Genomic DNA, 20,600 nt, shown 5'->3' with positions numbered 1-20,600 from the left:
GTGTTAGAATCTTCATTAATCTCCCCGCAAAATGTTATAACCAGGAAGATTTTGCTCTGAGTCCCACGTGAACCTAAACCATATGGTCTCATATCTCCTGGACCATATCTCCGATGCTTCTGGCTTGCCAAATGTGTTTGGAATGATTTGTACATTCACAGACACAACACTTAAAACGAACTCCGATTTTTGGGGAATTTTATCCATGATTCGTTTTTGTTCCCACCTCGACATCCATAACTTTATCTCTCAATACTTAAAAACCTCCTCCCTTTTTTCCTGCTAATAACTTTTCATTACTTCATAAATCTTCTGTTCTTGCCCCAACAGTTTTATTCATTCCACTCTTCAGTCTCAGATCCAAATATTTTCCACCCTCCAGTCATATAAACTGAAACCCTCCCTCCTGCTCCATTCACCCAGTCTGTAAAACAATTGTTGGTCAGTTCAGATCGTGACCGTCCCTTCACTTCTCCCTGAACTCACTCCAGTCCCCAAGACAGTGCTGTCACATCTTCCTGTGTGAACTGCAGGCTCCTGCTCATGTTCTGGACCTACCTGTTTCCATTCGCATTCTTTTTGATGATGTTGGATCTTCTCCCCTGTTTGGACCTTCAGCCATGGTGGTGACAGACGTTCCCAGATTCCGATGCTCTGTAATAAATATAATATTAATAGGAGGGTTAGAGAGACAGATTAAAATGAGCAGGAAAGCGTTGCCTTGTTAAACATGATATCAAGTCCCTCCTCCCCCATCAGTACAACAGCCGTTGGTTCTGTGATCGAGCATTTCCGGAGTGTTATGATCAACACTCCAAATCAGGTGTGACACAGACAGCTGCCCAGTGAAACCCAATGAGTCTCGCTGATCTCCACAACCCCGTTCCAGACGGGCTCCAGTCGGCCGAGACTGCACTGGTAGCACCCATTGGTAAGGTTTACTCACAGTGCAGGCCAAAACCAGACTTCGTCCTGAGGTAGTGAATATTCTGGAGGGAAACATGAAGCGGGTGATCATTGATAAATTAAATGATCCTTCACTCGGTTTTTCACAGTCTGGGGGTGTTGTATTGTTTTTATTCACAGAATTACATTGAATATTTTTGATTTGTTGAGTTTTGATATTAAATTCTGGTACTTTATGAATATGATATCTATCGGCATACAGAATATATAGCTGGGTTTGATTCCTCTGCTCTCTACGAATAGTGACACTGTGTGTTCATGGAGATGTGTCCGGTATGTGCTTCTAATAGTATATATTTACCCTATCTCTCATGGAGTCAGCGCCCAGCTAACGAATACTGTCAGAGGTGACGAGACTTACCACTATTCTAACATTAACACTAATGAGCATTGTAGGAGGTGAGGAGATTTACCACTGTTCTAATATTAACACGAATGAGCACTATAGGAGGTGAGGAGATTTACCACTGTTCTAATATTAACACTAATGAGCACTGTAGGAGGTGAGGAGATTTACCACTGTTCTAATATTAACACGAATGAGCACTATAGGAGGTGAGGAGATTTACCACTATTCTAACATTAACACTAATGAGCATTGTAGGAGGTGAGGAGATTTACCACTGTTCTAATATTAACACGAATGAGCACTATAGGAGGTGAGGAGATTTACCACTGTTCTAATATTAACACTAATGAACACTGTAGGAGGTGAGGAGATTCACCACTGTTCTAATATTAACACTAATGAGCACTGTAGGAGGTGAGGAGATTTACCACTGTTCTAATATTAACACTAATGAACACTGTAGGAGGTGAGGAGATTCACCACTGTTCTGATATGAACACTGATGAGCACTGTAGGTGGTGAGGAGATTTACCACTGTTTTAATATTAACACTAATGAGCACTGTAGGGGAGGAGATTTACCACTGTTCTAATATTAACATTAATTAACACTGTTGGAGGTGAGGAGATTTACCACTGTTCTAATATTAACACTAATGAGCACTGTAGGAGGTGAGGAGATTTGCCATTGTTCTAATATTAACACTAATGAGCAATGTCGGAGGTGAGGAGATTTACCACTGTTCCAATATGAACACCAATGAGCACTGTAGGAGGTGAGGAGATTTACCACTGTTCTAATATTAACACTAATGAGCACTGTCGGAGGTGAGGAGGTTTACTACTGTTCTAATGTTAAGACTCATGAACACTGTAAGAAGTGAGGATAGTTACCACTGTTCTAACATTAACATTGGTTAACACTGTCGGAGGTGAGGAGATTTACCACTGTTCTAATATTAACACTAATGAGCACTGTAGGAGGTGAGGAGATTTACCACTGTTCTAATATGAACACCAATGAGCACTGCAGGAGGTGAGGAGATTTACCACTGTTCTAATATTAACAGTAATAAGCACTGTCGGAGGTGAGGAGGTTTACTACTGTTCTAATGTTAAGACTCATGAAAACTGTAAGAAGTGAGGAGAGTTACCACTGTTCTAACATTAACATTGGTGAACACTGTCGGAGGTGAGCCACAGCATTAGGGGCTTGGATGGAGAGAAATTTGTTGAGTGTATTCAGGAGGAATTTCTCATTCAGTATGTGGATGGCCCGACTAGAGAGGGGGCAAAACTTGACCTCCTCTTGGGAAATAAGGAAGGGCAGGTGACAGAAGTGTTGGTGAGGGATCACTTTGGGACAAGTGATCATAATTCCATTAGTTTTAAGATAGCTATGGAGAAGGATAGGTCTGGCCCAAAAGTTAAAATTCTAAATTGGGGAAAGGCCAATTTTGATGGTATTAGACAGGAACTTTCAGAAGTTGATTGGGAGAGTCTGTTGGCAGGCAAAGGGACGTCTGGTAAGAGAGAGGCTTTCAAAAGTGTGTTAACCAGGGTTCAGGGTAAGCACATTCCTTATAAAGTGAAGGGCAAGGCTGGTAGAAGTAGGGAACCTTGGATGACTCGGGAGATTGAGGCACTAGTCAAAAAGAAGAAGGAGGCATATGACATGCATCGGCAGCTGGGATCAAGTGGATCCCTTGAAGAGTATAGAGATTGCCGGAGTAGAGTTAAGAGAGAAATCAGGAGGGCAAAAAGGGGACATGAGATTGCTTTGGCAGATCAGGCAAAGGTGAATCCAAAGAGCTTCTACAAATACATAAAGGGCAAAAGGGTAACTAGGGAGAGAGTAGGTCCTCTTAAGGTTCAACAAGGTCATCTATGTGCGGAACCACAAGAGATGGGTGAGATCCTGAATGAATATTTCACATCGGTATTTACGGTTGAGAAAGGCACGGATGTTAGGGAACTTGGGGAAATAAATAGTGATGTCTTGAGGAGTGTACATATTACAGAGAGGGAGGTGCTGGAAGTCTTAACGCGCATCAAGGTAGATAAATCTCCGGGACCTGATGAAATGTATCCCAGGACGTTATGGGAGGTTAGGGAGGAAATTGCGGGTCCCCGAGCAGAGACATTTGAATCATCCACCGCTACAGGTGAGGTGCCTGAAGATTGGAGGGTACCAAATGTTGTGCCTTTGTTTAAGAAGGGCGGCAGGGAAAAGCCTGGGAACTACAGACCAGTGAGCCTGACATCTGTAGTGGGTAAGTTGTTAGAGGGTATTCTGAGGGACAGGATCTACAGGCATTTGGAGAGGCAGGGACTAATTAGGAACAGTCAGCATGGTTTTGTGAGAGGAAAATCATGTCTCACGAATTTGATTGAGTTTTTTGAAGGGGTAACCAAGAAGATAGATGAGGGCTGTGCAGTAGACGTGGTCTACATGGACTTCAGCAAAGCATTTGACAAGGTACCGCATGGTAGGTTGTTACATAAGGTTAAATCTCATGGGATCCAAGGTGAGGTAGCCAATTGGATACAAAATTGGCTTGACGACAGAAGACAGAGGGTGGTTGTAGAGGGTTGTTTTTCAAACTGGAGGCTTGTGTCCAGCGGTGTGCCTCAGGGATCGGTGCTGGATCCGCTTTTATTTGTTATTTATTTTAATGATTTGGATGAGAATTTAGGAGGCATGGTTAGTAAGTTTGCAGATGACACCAAGATTGGTGGCATTGTGAATAGTGAAGAAGGTCATCTGGGATTGCAACGGGATCTTGATCAATTGGGCCAGTGGGCCGATGAATGGCAGATGGAGTTTAATTTAGATAAATGTGAGGTGATGCATTTTGGTAGATCGAATCGGGCCAGGACCTACTCCGTTAATGGTAGGGCGTTGGGGAGAGTTATAGAACAAAGAGATCTAGGAGTACAGATTCATAGCTCCTTGAAAGTAGAGTCACAGGTGGATAGGGTGGTGAAGAAGGCATTTGGCATGCTTGGTTTCATTGGTCAGAACATTGAATGCAGGAGTTGGGATGTCTTGTTGAAGTTGTACAGGGCATTGGTGAGGCCACACTTGGAGTACTGTGCACAGTTCTGGTCACCCTATTATAGAAAGGATATTATTAAACTAGAAAGAGTGCAGAAAAGATTTACTAGGATGCTACCGGGACTTGATGGTTTGACTTACAGGGAGAGGTTAGACAGACTGGGACTTTTTTCCCTGGAGAGTAGGAGGTTAAGGGGTGATCTTATAGAAGTCTATAAAATAATGAGGGGCATAGATAAGGTCGATAGTCAAAATCTTTTCCCAAAGGTAGGGGAGTCTATAACGAGGGGGCATAGATTTAACGTGAGAGGGGAGAGATGCAAAAGGGTCCAGAGGGGCAATTTTTTCACTCAAAGGGTGGTGAGTGTCTGGAACGAGCTGCCAGAGGCAGTAGTAGAGGCGGGTACAATTTTGTCTTTTAAAAAGCATTTGGACAGTTACATGGGTAAGATGGGTATAGAGGGATATGGGCCAAGTGCAGGCAATTGGGACTAGCTTAGTGGTATAAACTGGGCGACATGGACATGTTGGGCCGAAGGGCCTGTTTCCATGTTGTAACTTCTATGATTCTATGATTCTATGATTCTATGAGGAGATTTACCACTGTTCTAATATTAACACTAATGAGCACTGTCGGAGGTGAGGAGATTTTCCACTGTTCTAAAATTAACATCAATGAGCACTGTCGGAGACGAGGAGATTTTCCACTGTTATAATATTAACACTAATGAGCACTGTCGGAGGTGAGGGGATTTTCCACTGTTCTAATATTAATACTGATCTATAATGTTATGAATCGTGTAACTTTAAACCGTTAGGTGATGCACATCATTCCTGTTTGGAATCTCATTAAGGGTTTCACAATCTCAGAAAACTCCATGAATATATGAGATAGATTTGACTGCTGTTTTACAATCTGAATTCTCCTCTTGTGTTTGTGTTTCGAACAGAATTCGTGGCGGGGGCTGAAGATGGTGTCTTCGGTCTTCCCAATGTTTAATTGGAGAAGTTATTTAACTCGTCTAAGACTGGATCTCGGACTAGCAGCGTAACAGAGCAGAGGCAGTGGAGGGGTCGAGAGAGGTGGTGGAGTGGTCGAGCGGAGTGTTCTCTGTATACCTGTGAAAGCTGATTCGGATAATGTCTCCAAGGGGCAGCTTGTAGATGAGAAATAGGAGGGGGTGAGGTTAAATCCACGGGGGGATTCCAGAGTCAACAGTGCGGGGGCGGGAAGAGAAGCCATTGGTGATGATTCTCCTGATACGACTGGACAGGTAAAAGTGGAACCAAGTGAGGGCAGTCCCACTGAGCTGGACAATGGAGGAGAGGCGTTGGAGGAGGATATTGTGATCGACCGTGTCAAAGGCTGCAGAGGTGGTGAAGAATGAGGAGGGATAGTTTACCACAGTCACAGAAGGTGTTATTTGTGACATTGAGTATTTCCACTTCAGTGCTGTGACAGGAGGGGAAACCTGATTGGAGAGATTCAAACATGAAGTTGTGAGAAGGACGGGCAGAAATTCTGAAGGCGACAAAAAATTGAGGAAAGGAAGGCTGGCAGTAGGGACACACGTGTCTAACTATTCACCCACTTGTCAATCTGGGCGCCTCTCATTGATCAAGCCCTCTCCTCTGTAATACAAAAGTCTCATTTGTGGTTCAATCTGATCGAACAAGTTAAACTCAGTCAACTTTTCCATAACATTCCATGCTCTGGCTGGGATACAGGAATCTCCAAGTTCCACCGGAGGAGTTCGCTTGTTCCAAGATACAGAATTAGAGAAAAGATTCCAAAATTCCCGTTTTACAAAACTGATTCATAAAATGCAGCCTCGTCACTTCCCTTTATTACATAGAATCACACAGGTGGACAGCACAGAAATAGGCCATTCGGATCAACTGGTCGAGGCCGGTGTTGATCCTTCCCTTGAGCCTCCTCCAACCACACTTCATCTAACTGATCAGCATATCCTTCTATCCCTCATGTGTTTATCGAGTTTCAAACTTCAAAGCATCTTTCCTTTCAGTAAGGGTCTGAAATCTGGAGATTGCCTTCTCACCGACCCTGTACAGTTCACGTGTTGTTGTTCATCCATCCCACACACTCAACCCGTCACCGACACCCCACTGACCCGGCCCCACATCCACACCCCACTACCCGGTCCCACAGCGACACCCGACTGACCCGGCCCCACACCCACACCCCGCTGACCCGGCCCCACACCCCACTGACCCGGCCACACACCCACACCCCGCTGACCCGGCAACACACCAACACCCCGCTGACCCGGCCGCACACCCACACCCCGCTGACCCGGCCCCACACCCACACCCCGCTGACCCGGCCACACACCCTCACCCTGCTGACCCGGCCCACACCCACACCCCGCTGACCCGGCCACACACCCACACCCTGCTGATCCGGCCCCACAACCACACCCCGCTGACCCGGCCCAACACCCCACTTACACGGTCCTACACCCCACCGACCCGGCCCCACACCCAGACCCCGCTGACCCGGCCACACGGTCACACCCTGCTGACCCGGCCACACACCCACACCCCGCTGACCCGGCCCCACACCCACTTACCCGGTCCTACACCCCACAAACCCTGCCCCACATCCACACCCCTGTGACCCGGCCCCACACCCACACCCCGCTGACCCGGCCCCACACCCACACCCCGCTGACCCGGCCCCACACCCACACCCTGCTGACCCGGCCCCACACCCACACCCCGCTGACCCGTCCCCACACCCCACTTACCCGGTCCTACACCCCACCGACCCGGCCCCACACCCACACCCCACCGACCCGGCCCCACACCCACACCTCACCGACCCGGCCCCACATCCACACCCCTCCGACCCGGCACCACACCCACACCCCACCGACCCGGCCCCACACCCACACCCCACCGACCCAGCCCAACACCCACACCCCACTGACCCGGACCCACACCCACATCCCACTGACCCGGCCCCACACCCACACCCCACTGACCCGGCCCCACACGCACACCCCGCTGACCCGGACCCACACCCACACCCCGCTGACCCGGCCCCACACCCACACCCCGCTGACCCGGCCCCGCAGCCACACCCCACCGACCCGGCCCCACTCCCACACCCACACCCCACCGACCCGGCCCCACACCCACACCACTGACCCGGCCCCACACCCACACCCCACTGACCCGGCCCCACACGCACACCCACACCCCACTGACCCGGCCCCACACCCACACCCCACTGACACTGCCCCACACCCACACCCACACCCCACTGACCCGGCCCCACACCCCACTGACCCGGCCCCACACCCACACCCCACCGACCCGGCCCCACACCCACACCTCACCGACCCGGCCCCACATCCACACCCCTCCGACCCGGCACCACACCCACACCCCACCGACCCGGCCCCACACCCACACCCCACCGACCCAGCCCAACACCCACACCCCACTGACCCGGACCCACACCCACATCCCACTGACCCGGCCCCACACCCACACCCCACTGACCCGGCCCCACACGCACACCCCGCTGACCCGGACCCACACCCACACCCCGCTGACCCGGCCCCACACCCACACCCCGCTGACCCGGCCCCGCAGCCACACCCCACCGACCCGGCCCCACTCCCACACCCACACCCCACCGACCCGGCCCCACACCCACACCACTGACCCGGCCCCACACCCACACCCCACTGACCCGGCCCCACACGCACACCCACACCCCACTGACCCGGCCCCACACCCACACCCCACTGACACTGCCCCACACCCACACCCACACCCCACTGACCCGGCCCCACACCCCACTGACCCGGCGCCACACCCACACCCCACTGACAGTGGGCGAGAGGTTACACTCCAATTTTAATGCCTGAATTGTGAAGTCTGATGTGTAACAGGAAGTAAATGTGACAGGAGACGAGTGAAGCATTAAGTGTGACACTTCGGGCAAATGAGCGTTAGAAATAAGACTTTTAATTCATTGCTAGTGCATCTCGATGGCCTTGTTCATACTGTGACAGGTGAACTGGAATGTGTTCTCACTGTTTTTTGAAACAGGCCAGAATGCGAGGCGGACATGTGTGAATGTTCACTATAATACCAGCAGTGCTGGGAGGACTGAATAACTCGTAGAATAATTTTCTCAATTAAAATAGTATTCAAACAGCAGTTGTTAGTTTTTAAAAAGTATTATTAAACCATGGCAACAGGAAGTCTTACGAATTATACATATCTACACATCCTACTGCTCTATTATAATCTTATTTTTCTGGTAATAGAAACTCTTAAAAAAATTTGATCGTATTCAGATGTCGTCCCTACTCCTGGTATGCCAAATATAGAGAGAGGAGTTCACACTGAATGTTTCATGGTCTGAATATATCGATAGGAGTTTACACTGAATGTTTCATGGTCTGAATATATCGATAGGAGTTTACACTGAATGTTTCATGGTCTGAATATATCGATAGGAGTTTACACTGAATGTTTCATGGTCTGAATATATCGGTAGGAGTTTACAATGAATGTTTCATGGTCTGAATACCTAGATAGGAGTTTACACTGAATGTTTCACGGTCTGAATATATCGATAGGAGTTTACACTGAATGTTTCATGGTCTGAATACCTAGATAGGAGTTTGCACTGAATGTTTCATGGTCTGAATATATCGATAGGAGTTTACACTGAATGTTTCATGGTCTGAATACCTAGATAGGAGTTTACACTGAATGTTTCATGGTCTGAATATATCGATAGGAGTTTGCACTGAATGTTTCATGGTCTGAATATTTTGATGGAAGATAACACTGAATGTTTCCTGAACCAGAATATATCGATAGGAGTTTACACTAAATGTTTCCTGAACCAGAATATATCGATAGGAGTTTACACTGAATGTTTCATGGTCTGAATATGTAGAGAGGAGTTTATACTGAATGTTTCATGGTCTGAATATATCAATAGCAGTTTGCACTGAATGTTTCATGGTCTGAATATTTTGATGGGAGATAACACTAAATGTTTCATGAACCAGAATATATCGATAGGAGTTTACACTGAATGTTTCATGGTCTGAATGTGCAGAGAGGAGTTTACACTGAATGTTTCATGTTCTGAATATATCGATAGGAGTTTACACTGAATGTTTCATGGTCTGAATATATCGATAGGAGTTTACACTGAATGTTTCATGGTCTGAATATATCGATAGGAGTTTACACTGAATGTTTCATGGTCTGAATGTGCAGAGAGGAGTTTACACTGAATGTTTCATGTTCTGAATATATCGATAGGAGTTTACACTGAATGTTTCATGGTCTGAATATATCGATAGGAGTTTACACTGAATGTTTCATGGTCTGAATATATCGATAGGAGTTTACACTGAATGTTTCATGGTCTGAATATTTTGATGGGAGATAACACTAAATGTTTCATGAACTAGAATATATCGATCGGAGTTTACACTGAATGTTTCATGCTCTGTAGAGATAGCAGTTTACACTGAATGTTTCATGGTCTGAATATATCGATAGGAGTTTACAATGAATGTTTCATGGTCTGAATATATCGATAGGAGTTTACACTGAATGTTTCATGGTCTGAGTATATAGAGAGGAGTTCACATTGAATGTTTCATGGTCTGAATATATCGATAGGAGTTTACACTGAATGTTTCATGGTCTGAGTATATCGATAGGAGTTTACATTGAATGTTTCATGGTCTTTCGGATATAATTTGAAACCACCACCTCTTGTAATGAGATCTGACAGATTGTTACCCTGGCAATAGAGGAAATCACTCAACGAAAATAACAAAAGGGAAATAACAAAAACCACCATCACGTGTTGGGAGTTTAGTTCAGATGAAGATTAACCCTGAACATTCAGACACTTTTTCTAACCATGAAGCTGTGATTCCAATAACGGATTTTTTTTACACCACAAGACCTGATACTAGGGATTGAGTGAATTCACCGTCAGTTCCAACTCTACAGAACATTAAGCAGCACCGCATCTACAGAAGGATGAAACAGTCACATTATTAAAAACAGACCCCGTCTGCTCTGAAAATCTGACTGTCTTAAACCATCTAAACCTGTAATTGTTAGCAGTGAACATTTAAATTACTGCCACAATACTGAATTCGATGGCAAAACATCTGATCGTCACATTCTTTATACATCTGGAATGTAACAAAATTTGGGTAAATGACATTTCTGCAAACTCCAGTTAGTGTTTAAAGGGCTGAAAGACATTACATATCTGCTGGGCTCTGCCTCGGACTGGAGTCACCTCTTAGCTCAAACCCCTTTTCTCTAAAACACACAAAAGATTTATTTGTGACTGTGTTTTGAGACAGAAACTGATCTCACTTCACGTTTCATTGCACGGCCTCATGCTTGATAATTGTACTCGGTGATCAGACTCTCCCAGTCTCATTCTCACCATTTCCCCCCTTACCTTGTAACCTTTGTGGACTGTCCACAGGACCAGTGTTTATCTGATGAAATGGGACTTTCTCTTACCTTTCACCCCAGTCGATCTCTGGAAGCTCTTTGAATCGGAAGGGTTCTCTCTGGTTGCTGCTCTCACAATCCTGTGCTGATTCACCTGCTGTTGTTCCTCAGTCTACAATCCCTGTTTACTTCCAGCTGTGGACTTTTCTCAATCACTCCATCATTCACCGGGAGATCTAATTATGGCAGGGCAGAAAATGAGACCAATACTGACGGTGTGAAGGAGAATCTAATCTACACTTTTCCTCTAATATTAAATTTAACACAATATTTGAGGAACTCTGTTCCCACATTCCATGTCTCTTCACCATCCCGACCACAAAATGTGATCGTTTCATTCTCCTGCCCCAGTTTGAGGCAATTCAATTTCCATGTCCCGCCCCTGTTTTTAGGATCACATTTGCCTTTGGAATCTGATCCGCCTCCTCCCCACCGCACCCCCCCCCGAGTAGCCCCCAGTCCCGCACAGTCTGATCATGATCCCCCATTCCCTCCGAGTGGCCCCCTGTCCCGCACAGTCTGATCCTGAACCCCCCCTTCCCTCCGAGTGGCCGCCAGTCCCGCACAGTCTGATCCTGATCACCCCGCTTCCCTCCGAGTGGCCCCCACTCCCACACAGTCTGATCCTGATCCTTCCCTCCGAGTGGCCCCCAGTCCCGCACAGTCTGATCCTGATCCTTCCCTCCGAGTGGCCCCCACTCCCACACAGTCTGATCCTGATCCTTCCCTCCGAGTGGCCCCCACTCCCACACAGTCTGATCCTGATCCTTCCCTCCGAGTGGCCCCCACTCCCACACAGTCTGATCCTGATCCTTCCCTCCGAGTGGCCCCCAGACCCGCACAGTCTGATCCTGATCCTTCCCTCCGAGTGGCCCCCAGTCCCGCACAGTCTGATCCTGATCCTTCCCTCCGAGTGGCCCCCAGTCCCGCACAGTCTGATCCTGATCCTTCCCTCCGAGTGGCCCCCACTCCCGCACAGTCTGATCCTGATCCTTCCCTCCGAGTGGCCCCCACTCCCACACAGTCTGATCCTGATCCTTCCCTCCGAGTGGCCCCCACTCCCACACAGTCTGATCCTGATCCTTCCCTCCGAGTGGCCCCCAGTCCCACACAGTCTGATCCTGATCCTTCCCACCGAGTGGCCCCCAGTCCCGCACAGTCTGATCCTGATCCTTCCCTCCGAGTGGCCCCCACTCCTGCACAGTCTGATCCTGATCCTTCCCTCCGAGTGGCCCCCAGTCCCGCAGAGTCTGATCCTGATCCCGCTTTCCCTCCGAGTGGCCCCCAGTCCCGCACAGTCTGATCCTGATCCTTCCCTCCGAGTGGCCCCCAGTCCCACACAGTCTGATGCTGATCCTTCCCTCCGAGTGGCCCCCAGTCCCACACAGTCTGATCCTGATCCTTCCCTCCGAGTAGCCCCCAGTCCCGCACAGTCTGATCCTGATCCTTCCCTCCGAGTGGCCCCCAGTCCCACACAGTCTGATCCTGATCCTTCCCTCCGAGTGGCCCCCAGTCCCGCACAGTCTGATCCAGATCCTTCCCTCCGAGTGGCCCCCAGTCCCGCACAGTCTGATCCTGATCCTTCCCTCCGAGTGGCCCCCAGTCCCGCACAGTCTGATCCAGATCCTTCCCTCCGAGTGGCCCCCAGTCCCGCACAGTCTGATCCTGATCCCTCCCTTCCCTCCGAGTGGCCCCAAGTCCCGCACAGTCTGATCCTGATCCTTCCCTCCGAGTGGCCCCCAGTCCCGCACAGTCTGATCCCCCCTTCCCTCCGAGTGGCCCCCAGTCCTGCACAGTCCGATCCTGATCCTTCCCTCCGAATGGCCGTAATCGAGGACACTCACACTCTCTCTGTCTCCATTACATCCGATTCAATTAACGCCCCCTCCCAGAGTCCGCACCTGCTATTGGGTCGTAACCAGCTGATTGACATTCCCACTCACCAATCGGGGCTCGGCTCCCGCCCTGTGCTTGATTGACTGAGAAACACAGAGACCACCCCCCACCCGGTTCCCCCAAACACAGAGACCACCCCCCACCCGGTTCCCCAAACACAGAGACCCACCCTCAGTTCATCAAATACTAAGACACCCCCCGCCTCAGTTCATCAAATACTAAGACCCCCCCCCCTCAGTTCATCAAATACTGAGACCCCCCCCTCAGTTCATCAAATACTGAGACCCCCCCTCAGTTCATCAAATACTGAGACCCCCCCTCAGTTCATCAAATACTAAGACCCCCCCCTCAGTTCATCAAATACTGAGACCCCCCCCCCTCAGTTCATCAAATACTGAGACACCCCCCCCCTCAGTTCATCAAATACTGAGACCCACCCCTCAGTTCATCAAATACTGAGACCCCCCCCCCTCAGTTCATCAAATACTGAGACCCCCCCCCTCAGTTGATCAAATACTGAGACCCCCCCTCAGTTCATCAAATACTGAGACACCCCCCCTCAGTTCATCAAATACTGAGACCCCCCCCTCAGTTCATCAAATACTGAGACCCCCCCTCCCCTCAGTTCCTTCTTCTCTCTGATTGTTTTTCCCCGGGAGTTTATTCAATCCCCGGGGCCGGGGTTTTGATTAAAGGAGCTCCGGCTCTCAGTCCCGGGACCCGGGGCTGATCTCATCTCCGATCCACAGATCTCCCCGCGCCCCGCCATCTCCGGAGGGAGGGGGGAGATCACCGAGACCGACCGCCCGCTCATCTCAGGCTCCCCTCACCCGCCCGCCCGCCACTCCCTCCATCCACAGGGCGTCGGCTCCGTCACTCACTCGGAGCGGCCCCCAGTCCCACACACTCACTCACTCACCCTCTTTCTCTTTCTCTCCATTTTACCCTCTCCGCCTCCGCCGCCATTTTCTCTCCAAACCACCTTCTCCTCGATGTGGAGATGCCGGTGATGGACTGGGGTTGACAATTGTAAACAATTTTACAACAACAAGTTATAGTCCAGCAATTTTATTTTAAATTCACAAGCTTTCGGAGGCTTCCTCCTTCCTCAGGTGAGGGTCAACTGGTCCTCATCCACCGCCATCATCTCAATCCACCGCCATCCTCCCCCTGGAGAGGATCAACCGGTCCCCATCCACCGCCATCATCTCAATCCACCGCCATCCTCCCCCTGGAGAGGATCAACCGCTCCCCATCCACCGCCATCATCTCAATCCACCGCCATCATCTCAATCCACCGCCATCCTCCCCCTGGAGTGGATCAACAGGTCCCCATCCACCGCCATCATCTCAATCCACCGCCATCCTCCCCCTGGAGAGGATCAACCGGTCCCCATTCACCGCCATCATCTCAATCCACCGCCATCATCTCAATCCACCGCCATCCTCCCCCTGGAGAGGATCAACCGGTCCCCATTCACCGCCATCATCTCAATCCACCGCCATCCTCCCCCTGGAGAAGATCAACCGGTCCCCATCCACCGCCATCATCTCAATCCACCGCCATCCTCACCCTGGAGAGAATCAACCGGTCCCCATCCACCGCCATCATCTCAATCCACCGCCATCCTCCCCCTGGAGAGGATCAACCGGTCCCCATCCACCGCCATCATCTCAATCCACCGCCATCCTCCCCCTGGAGAGAATCAACCGGTCCCCATCCACCGCCATCATCTCAATCCACCGCCATCCTCCCCCTGGAGAGGATCAACCGGTCCCCATCCACCGCCATCATCTCAATCCACCGCCATCCTCCCCCGGGCGGGAGTGTGAATCAGACGGTTAATCAGACTCATCCATTCCTTTCTCACCTCCAGACTCCACTATTCCAATACTCTCCTGCCCGGCCTCCCATCTTCCACCCTCCATAAACATCCAAAACTCTGCTGCCCATGTCGGAACTCGCAAAAAGTCCCGTTCACCCATCAGCCCCTGTGCTCACTGACCTACATTGGCTCACGGTCCGTGAATGTCTCCATTTTAAAATTCTCATCCTGCTTTTCAAATCCCTCCCTGGCACTCGCCCCTCTCCCCATCTCTGTCACCTCCTCCAGCCCTACAACCCGCCGAGATCTCTCCTCCTACAATTCTGGCCCCTTGCCCATCCCCCGATTTCCATCGCTCCACCATTGGCGGCCGTCCCTTCAGCTGCCTGGACCCCAAGCTCTGGAATTCCCTCCCGAAACCTCTCCAACTCCCTGTCCTCCTTTAAGACGCTCCTTAAAACCTACCTCATTGACCGAGCTCTGGATGGGCTCTAACCAGAGCTCTGTGCAGCTGTAACAGAACTTCCTCCCCTTTAAATTCCAGCCCTTGAGATAAAGGCCAACATTACATTTGCCTTTTTGATTAATTCTTGTACCTGCCCACTAGGTTTTAGAGAATTGTGTACTTGGACCCCTAAATTTCCCTGCTCATCCACAGTTCCCACACTCTTCCCATTCAGAAAATATTCCGATTTGTCTTTTTCTGTTCTAAAGTGGATGACCTCACACTTGCCCACAATAAACACCATCTGCCACAGTTTTCCTCATTCACTGAGTCTGTCTGTGTCCCTGGTTTCCAGTTCCCCAATCGGGTCAGATTCTGTTTTCAGTACAAAGTAACAGGTAATCAAATCTACCCTTTTATTCGGTGTATCGAGGTGATAGGAAGTTGAGGTCCAGATCGGTTACGATCTAATAGAATGGCGGGACAGGGTCGAGGGGATGAATGGCCTCCTCCTGTTCCTATGTAACAACCTCGAGGGGCTGAACGGCCTCCTCCTGTTCCTGTGTAACAGGCTAGAGAGGCTGAACGACCTCCCCCTGTTCCAGTATAACAGGCTCGAGGGGCTGAACGGCCTCCTCCTGTTCCTACATAATGACATTGGGTGGGGTGTGAAACACATGGGTAATGATACAGTATCAAACACTTTGGGGAAGGCACTGGGTCACCACACAATGGCAGGGTACCGTGTGAGAGACACAGTGAGAAAGGATGTGTGTGTATATCAGTGAGTGAGAGTGAGAGAGGATGCCTCTGTATATCAGTGAATGAGTGAGTGTGAGAGAGGATGCCACTGTATATCAGTGAGTGTATGAGAGAGACGATGTCTCTGTGTATCAGTGAGTGACTCTGAGTGAATGTGTGTGTGATATAGGATGCCTCTGCATATCAGTGAGTGACTCGGAGTGAGTGTGTGAGATAGAGGATGCCTCTGTATATCAGTGAGTGTGAGAGAGAGGATGCCTCTGTATATCAGTGAGTGTGTGAGATAGAGGATGCCTCTGTATATCAGTGAGTGTGTGTGAGAGAGAGAGGATGCCTCTGTATATCAGTGAGTGTGTGTGAGAGAGAGGATGTCTCTCTATACCAGTGAGTGCTTCTGAGTGAGTGTATGAGAGAGAGGATGCCTCTGTACATCTATGAGTGACTCGGAGTGAGTGTGTGAGAGAGAGGATGCCTCTGTAAATCATTGAGTGACTGAGTATCTGTGTGTATTTTCTGTAGGGGACAAGCGGAAGGAAGATGAAACCCAACCTTCAACCATCAATAACTTGTAAAATCCTAAAAAAACTGGGACTGAACAAGTTAAATTGCCAGAAGACACGTGTCCATAACACAGGTTGGATCAGACACAGCAAGTGGTGTCTCGGGGCAAAGGATCACAAACCTCTTCCTCATATCGACCCATTCAGCAGAGGGGGGCGATGCAACAGATCTACTTTACCCCCCAGTCTCCAGGTTACAAACCGCAGTCAGCAGAGGTGGGCGACTCAACAGATTTACTTTACACCCCAGTCTCTCTGTTACAAACCGCAATCAGCAGAGGGGGCGATGCAACAGATCTACTTTACCCCCCAGTCTCCAGGTTACAAGCCTCAGTCAGCAGAGGGGGCGATGCAACAGGTCTACTTTACCCCCCCCCCCCCCCCGTCTCCAGGTTACAAACCTCAGTCAGCAGAGAGGGGCAATGCAACAGATCTACTTTACCCCCAGTCTCCAGGTTACAAACCTCAGTCAGCACAGGGGGGGGGGGGCGATGCAACAGATCTACTTTACTCCCCAGTCTCCAGGTTACAAACCTCAGTTAGCAGAGGCGGGAGATGCAACAGATTTAGTTTACCTGCCAGTTTCCAGGTTACAAACCGCTGTCAGCAGAGGCGGGCAATGCAACGGATCTCGTTTCCGTTCCTTGAGCTCGCTGACAACTTACAGCTGCCAAATGGAAAAAAGTGTTTTGAACTTTTTGTCGCTGCAATTATACTTTTTTTTGATAGAACATATTAAAACCCCGCCATTTCTTAACAACGGTATTACTTATAATGATCACTTTGTAATATGAAAGTTACATGACACGCCAGACTTGTACAATAATATAAAGGGCCTGTTTTGTCGAAAACACGGTCCTCTATTTATACCTGTTAAGTTAGATTAAACATAAATATAAATCGATAAACGGATGGTTAGAAAAAGTCTTTTAAAATTAATATGTGTCGATAACCAGGGGACACAGATTTAAGATAATTGACAGAAGAAGCAGGCGGGGGGAGATGGAGATTTTCATTTTGATGTGGCCAGATATTATGATCTGGAATGCACTATCTGAACGGGTGGTGGAAGCAGATTCAATAGTAACTTTCAAAAGGGAATTGGATAGAATAATGGAATGATTACAGCATCGAAAGAGGCCATTCAGGCCATCGAGCCTGTGCCGGCTCTTTTGAAGAGCATTCCAGTTAGTCCCATTCCCCCGCTCTTTACAAGTAGATCTGCAAATATTTTCCCTTACACAATTTATCCAATTCCCTTTTGAAATGTACTATTGAATCTGCTTCCACCACCCTGTCAGGCAGCGCATTCCAGATCATTAAACTCACTGAATTTGGTTCTTTGGACAATCACCTGAAATGTGTGACCTCTGGTTCTTCACCCTTCCGCCAATGGGAACAGTTTCTCTTTATTTACTTTATCTAAATCGCCATTATTTTGAACACTTCTATCAAATCAAAGAGCACGGAAATGAATCTGGATTGTATCGGGACAAACATCGCTCTCAGTTTAATAAAAAGAACCCTCGGCCGAGGTCGGGAGCTGGAACAGGTGATCACCCAGAACATTATTCTGACAACACACAAAATAATCAATTGGAAGAATGTTTACAATCCATTAAATAAGATTTTTATCACCAGTTTATATTTAAATGATAATCATTAAATTCAACTACAATTGTGAAATCCAGAAATAGGTTTACTGATGGGAAATAACATTATGTGAAACCCAGTATCGAGTTCAGGATTGTAAGATGATTTATTTTGAAAGTTGGATATGAAATATATTTGAATTCGGTAACACTCTCTGGTACTACATTAATACAGTGTAATATCGATATTATGGGGACCATATAGGTGGGTTCTTTCCGAGTTGGTGCTGGGGGCGGGGAGACATTGTATATCTGCTGGGCTCTGCCTCAGACTGGAGTCACCTCTCGGATCAAACTCCTTCATTCTAAAACACACACAAGATTAATTTGTGACTGTGTGTTTTGAGACAGAAACTGATCTCACTTCACATTTCATTGCACGGACTCATGCTGGATAATTGTACTCGGTGATCAGACTCTCCCAGTCTCATTCTCACCATTTCCCCCATTACCTTGTAACCTTTGTGGACTGTCTGCAGGACCAGTGTTTATCTGAGGAAATGGGACTTTCTCCTAACTTTCTCCCCAGTCGATCTATTGAAGCTCTTTGAATCGGAAGGGTTCTCTCTGGTTGCTGCTCTCACAATCCTGTGCTGATTCACCTGCTGTTGTTCCTCAGTCGACAATCCCTGTTTACTTCCAGCTGTGGACTTTTCTCAATCACTCCGTCATTCACCGGGAGATCTAATTATGACAGGGCAGAAAATTAGACCAATATTGACGGTGGGAAGTAGAATGTAACATAGATGAGGAGATGAGGAGAAACTTCTTCACTCAGAGGGTGGTGGGTCTGTGGAATTTGCTGCCCCAGGAAGCTGTGGAAGCGACATCATTAAATAAATTTAAAACATAAATCGACAGTTTTTGAGAAGTAAAGGGAATTAGGGGTTATGGGGAGCGGGCAGGGAATTGGACATGAATTTAGATTTGAGATTAGGATCAGATCAGCCATGATCTTATTGAATGGCGGAGCAGGCTCTAGGGGCCGATTGGCCTACTCCTGCTCCTATTTCTTATGTTCTTATGTTCTTATAACTTTCCCTCGAATGTTTAATTAAAATAAAAGTAATTGAAACATAAACAATTGAATACAAATATTTGATTGAATTTAACACACTGTTTGATGAACTCTGTTCCCACATTCTATGTATCTTTACCACCCCGACCACAATATGTGATTGTTTCATTCTCCAGCACCAGTTAGAGGCAATTCCTTCTCCATGTCCTGCCCCTGTTTTTGGGATCACATTTCCTATTTTTGAATCAGTGGCCATTCCTTCATATTTTCTGGCTGAACTCCATCCAGGGGTCAGACTCCCAGTTTCCAAGTGTATTTTAGTGGCATCACCAACAAACAGGGAGAGTTGATAGGACAATATATTCAGCGAAATGGTTCTACCCACAGAAGGCAGCTGTACTGCCCCAACACCGTGACTGGGAAGTGTGACTATTGTAGCGAGTTCACTTCACTGAATATTTACACAACATGACATAACATGGGGCTGATTTATCACAGAAAGAAGAGATTTAACCTTGCTGTGAGTATTACTGTTTAGTGTGGACTTTCCGATGAGCAAAAGTCCTGTTCACAGTTGTGGACTTGGTTTCTTACCGTGTTGAATTGACAGTTCCTGACTCAGAGGCTGGATGTTCTTCCAGTTAGCTGCAAATTCCAAAGTACGATGGGGAAGGAACGTTTGTAACTGCAAGTGAGACATTTTAATAAGAATGTTTAACCCTCAAATAGGTATTAACTGTAATAACAACACCTTAGTGTGGGAATGTGGTGGGAAATTTGACCATATTTAACAGAACAAGAGGAAATAGAAGCTCTCAGCAATTAACTTGTTTCTATTTTGCCATAAATGGTCATTGATGTACACAACTGGACGATAGATTACAACTCATTCTCATGCCTGTAATAACATATCTCTGATTAGAGAGAATCAGGATCAGTAAGTGAATGATTTTAAGTAGAATGTGTGAACAAATATGGCCCACTCTTACTTTTAGGATATTCAAATCACTATTCCCAAAAATATCAATAGTTGATGGGGAATTGGAGTTGAAAGATTTATCGGTGTCACTGTCGAAACACAATGGATATGATCGAGGGACTCACACTTTACGGAGGGCACGGTGTCACCAAATGATGACATTGTACCGCGTCTGATACAACGGGGCGGGGAGGGCACTTTGTCACCACAGGATGGCATTGTACCGTGTGTGACACAAGGGGACGGGGAGGGCACTGTGTCACCAAATGATGACATTGTACCGTGTCTAGCACAAGTGGGCGTGGAGGGCACTTTGTAACCACAGGATGGCAGTTTACTTTTCCTTACACAATGGGCGGGGCAGGCACTCGAGAGCACCGACCACAAACGATGGCAGTGTACCATATGAGATAGAGAGGAGATGAGTGTATATCCGTCAGTGACTCTTTGTGTGTTTGATAGAGGGAGATAGGGGAAGTGAATGCGTGTCTATATCAGTGGGTGCTTCTTTTTTTATTCGTTCATGGGACGTGGGTGTCCCTGG

At 48.1% G+C, this 20,600-nt stretch overlaps 1 protein-coding gene across 4 annotated transcripts in view; it reads right to left on the bottom strand.

Moving 5' to 3' along the window:
- LOC137308327 (NACHT, LRR and PYD domains-containing protein 3-like) overlaps positions 1–20,600 on the bottom strand; it is a 94,287-nt gene that overhangs the window by 44,148 nt on the left and 29,539 nt on the right. For 2 of the 4 annotated variants that reach the window (XM_067977121.1, XM_067977122.1), the window contains 5 exons: positions 19,672–19,762; positions 18,512–18,743; positions 16,983–17,074; positions 10,928–11,094; positions 559–654 (listed from right to left, as the gene is read on the bottom strand). In XM_067977121.1, the coding sequence (XP_067833222.1) occupies positions 559–622 (64 nt within the window). In that variant the 5' untranslated portion in view covers positions 623–654; positions 10,928–11,094; positions 16,983–17,074; positions 18,512–18,743; positions 19,672–19,762. The remainder of the gene's footprint in view (positions 1–558; positions 655–10,927; positions 11,095–16,982; positions 17,075–18,511; positions 18,744–19,671; positions 19,763–20,600) is intronic. The other 2 variants (XM_067977123.1, XM_067977124.1) reach the window with 2 other exon arrangements.

This window comes from Heptranchias perlo, unplaced genomic scaffold, assembly GCF_035084215.1.
Source record: "Heptranchias perlo isolate sHepPer1 unplaced genomic scaffold, sHepPer1.hap1 HAP1_SCAFFOLD_129, whole genome shotgun sequence".
Classification (NCBI taxonomy): Eukaryota; Metazoa; Chordata; class Chondrichthyes; order Hexanchiformes; family Hexanchidae; genus Heptranchias; species Heptranchias perlo.
Note: the sequence above shows the minus strand (reverse complement) of the source record. Positions and strands in the feature narration are given on the sequence as shown.